The following is a 1,721-nucleotide window of genomic DNA, read 5'->3' as shown; positions in this document are numbered from 1 at the left end:
GAGGACATTAACAACCTGGCACATGCGTTGATGCTGAAAGATGCTCTCAATAAAGTCATACTAGCTTATATGGATAAATTGATCAGAGCTTTGTGTGACATTGCTACTTCAACTGCTTCTGTGTCCATGCTATCTAGAACTCATGGACAGGTAGTATACTTGGGTGCAGAAATTCGAAATAACTTACTCCAAATATTATCATTGATTAAAGCATGTATGAAATAAGGAACACAATTATTGGGTGTGTGCTGTGTGGTTGTCTTTGAATATCTATACTTTGTGTACCTAATAAATCCATTATTGAGTAGATAATTAATACACACTATTTGCGGTGACCTAGTAACCGACACATCCAAACAAAACCATACCCACGCCACGTATATATTTATTTCTATTTATACACATTTATGTAGTTCATATATTGCGGAATGAAAGAGAAAATATGTTATAATACGAGATTAGTCGTGATTTCGTTAACTTTGATCGATTAATATTGTAACATATTTGTAGTGGTGGTTAATTGTGAATTTATGATACTAGTAATTTTAGTAGTTAATACTCCGTAACACAATTTTGTTCTATTCGAACCGACACATTTGTCTCTTCAATTAGGATCGAGTACTAATGTCACACCCAAATCCAAATCCACAATTTGAAACATATTGATACTACAAGTATTCAAACAACATTCTTGTAAAAGAATATACAGTACATGAGATGGAATACATATATTTGAATAGAATATACATTAATTAGAGAGCAGCATAATTATTGATGAAGGTTAGAGAAATACTCGTCAAACGCGCAACTGTGTAAACAAATCCTCTTGCCAAAACTTGTCTTCTTCCCACGGCCTTGAAATCATCCATGCAAGTATCATCATCCGTCAAAGCTGCACTAACCCATGTTTGGACATCATCCATTTGTCCGAAGAACTGACGACTCCCTTTTCGAGACTGATCCAGCCGTTTAATCGACTGGTGCAGCTCGAACACCGCGTCTCCCACCACCTCCACACACTCGGTCGCCCGCCGCAGCTCTCTCAGCACCTTGGAAGTCGTCTGTGTGGCGTTGTACGTCGCGATGAGGGCTGTCATGGCTAGGAGCTTCGGGCTGCCCTTGATCTTCCCCGCGTGCTTTGACAGAGCTTTGTTGCATAATCTTGGGTACAGCGTCGTTTTGCATGAGTTCGTCACGTATATGGAAGCCGAGTGCGCCGAGCACGATGTTGTCGGGATTGAATAGAGGAGGCATAGAAATACAAGAATTAGGTTTTTGGGAAGGAGAAGATGAGATGTCTTCATTGTTGATAAAACTAGCTAGCTAGGAGGAGGGTGAAGAAATGGATATTTTATTATCCAGGGATTTTGGCACTATATATACATGGTTATGTCCTTCTTGTGAATATATTGACATTTGCTCTTTACCAACATGGTGATAGTATTTATCATATTCCTTGTTTAGTATATATATGCATACAAATTTGATTGCGAGTAAAATCAAAGCAATGTCGTTATAATTCATTTAATTAATATCTACAAAATGGAGACAATGATTCAAGTATACTAATGAATAGCTTGAAGATATTATGCGTTATGATTGTGACATGTAAGGTTGAGATTTTTTTAAGATGGGAGTGGTTATGATCGAAAATCGGATGAAGAATAGCCACGGTTAATTTATAATTAGCGTGGGACCAAGAATTGAATTCAATTAAAGCT

The 1,721-nt window shown here is 37.5% G+C and overlaps 1 protein-coding gene across 1 annotated transcript; it reads right to left on the bottom strand.

Moving 5' to 3' along the window:
* Positions 1-644: 644 nt before the first annotated feature.
* Positions 645-1,450, bottom strand: LOC121793665 (pectinesterase inhibitor 10-like). Its single transcript, XM_042191704.1, has one exon. The coding sequence runs from the start codon at positions 1,302-1,304 to the stop codon at positions 753-755; it is 552 nt and encodes a 183-aa protein (XP_042047638.1). The 5' UTR covers positions 1,305-1,450; the 3' UTR covers positions 645-752.
* Between the last annotated feature and the right edge of the window lie 271 nt (positions 1,451-1,721).

Source organism: Salvia splendens, chromosome 3 (genome assembly GCF_004379255.2).
Source record: "Salvia splendens isolate huo1 chromosome 3, SspV2, whole genome shotgun sequence".
In the NCBI taxonomy this organism is placed as follows: domain Eukaryota; kingdom Viridiplantae; phylum Streptophyta; class Magnoliopsida; order Lamiales; family Lamiaceae; genus Salvia; species Salvia splendens.
The sequence above is the reverse complement of the archived record's forward strand: the minus strand, read 5'-3'. Positions and strand labels throughout refer to the sequence as shown.

Bases quoted from the DNA above. Each gene is read 5' to 3' on its own strand.
- LOC121793665 (XM_042191704.1), bottom strand. From the start codon at position 1,304: ATGAAGACATCTCATCTTCTCCTTCCCAAAAACCTAATTCTTGTATTT.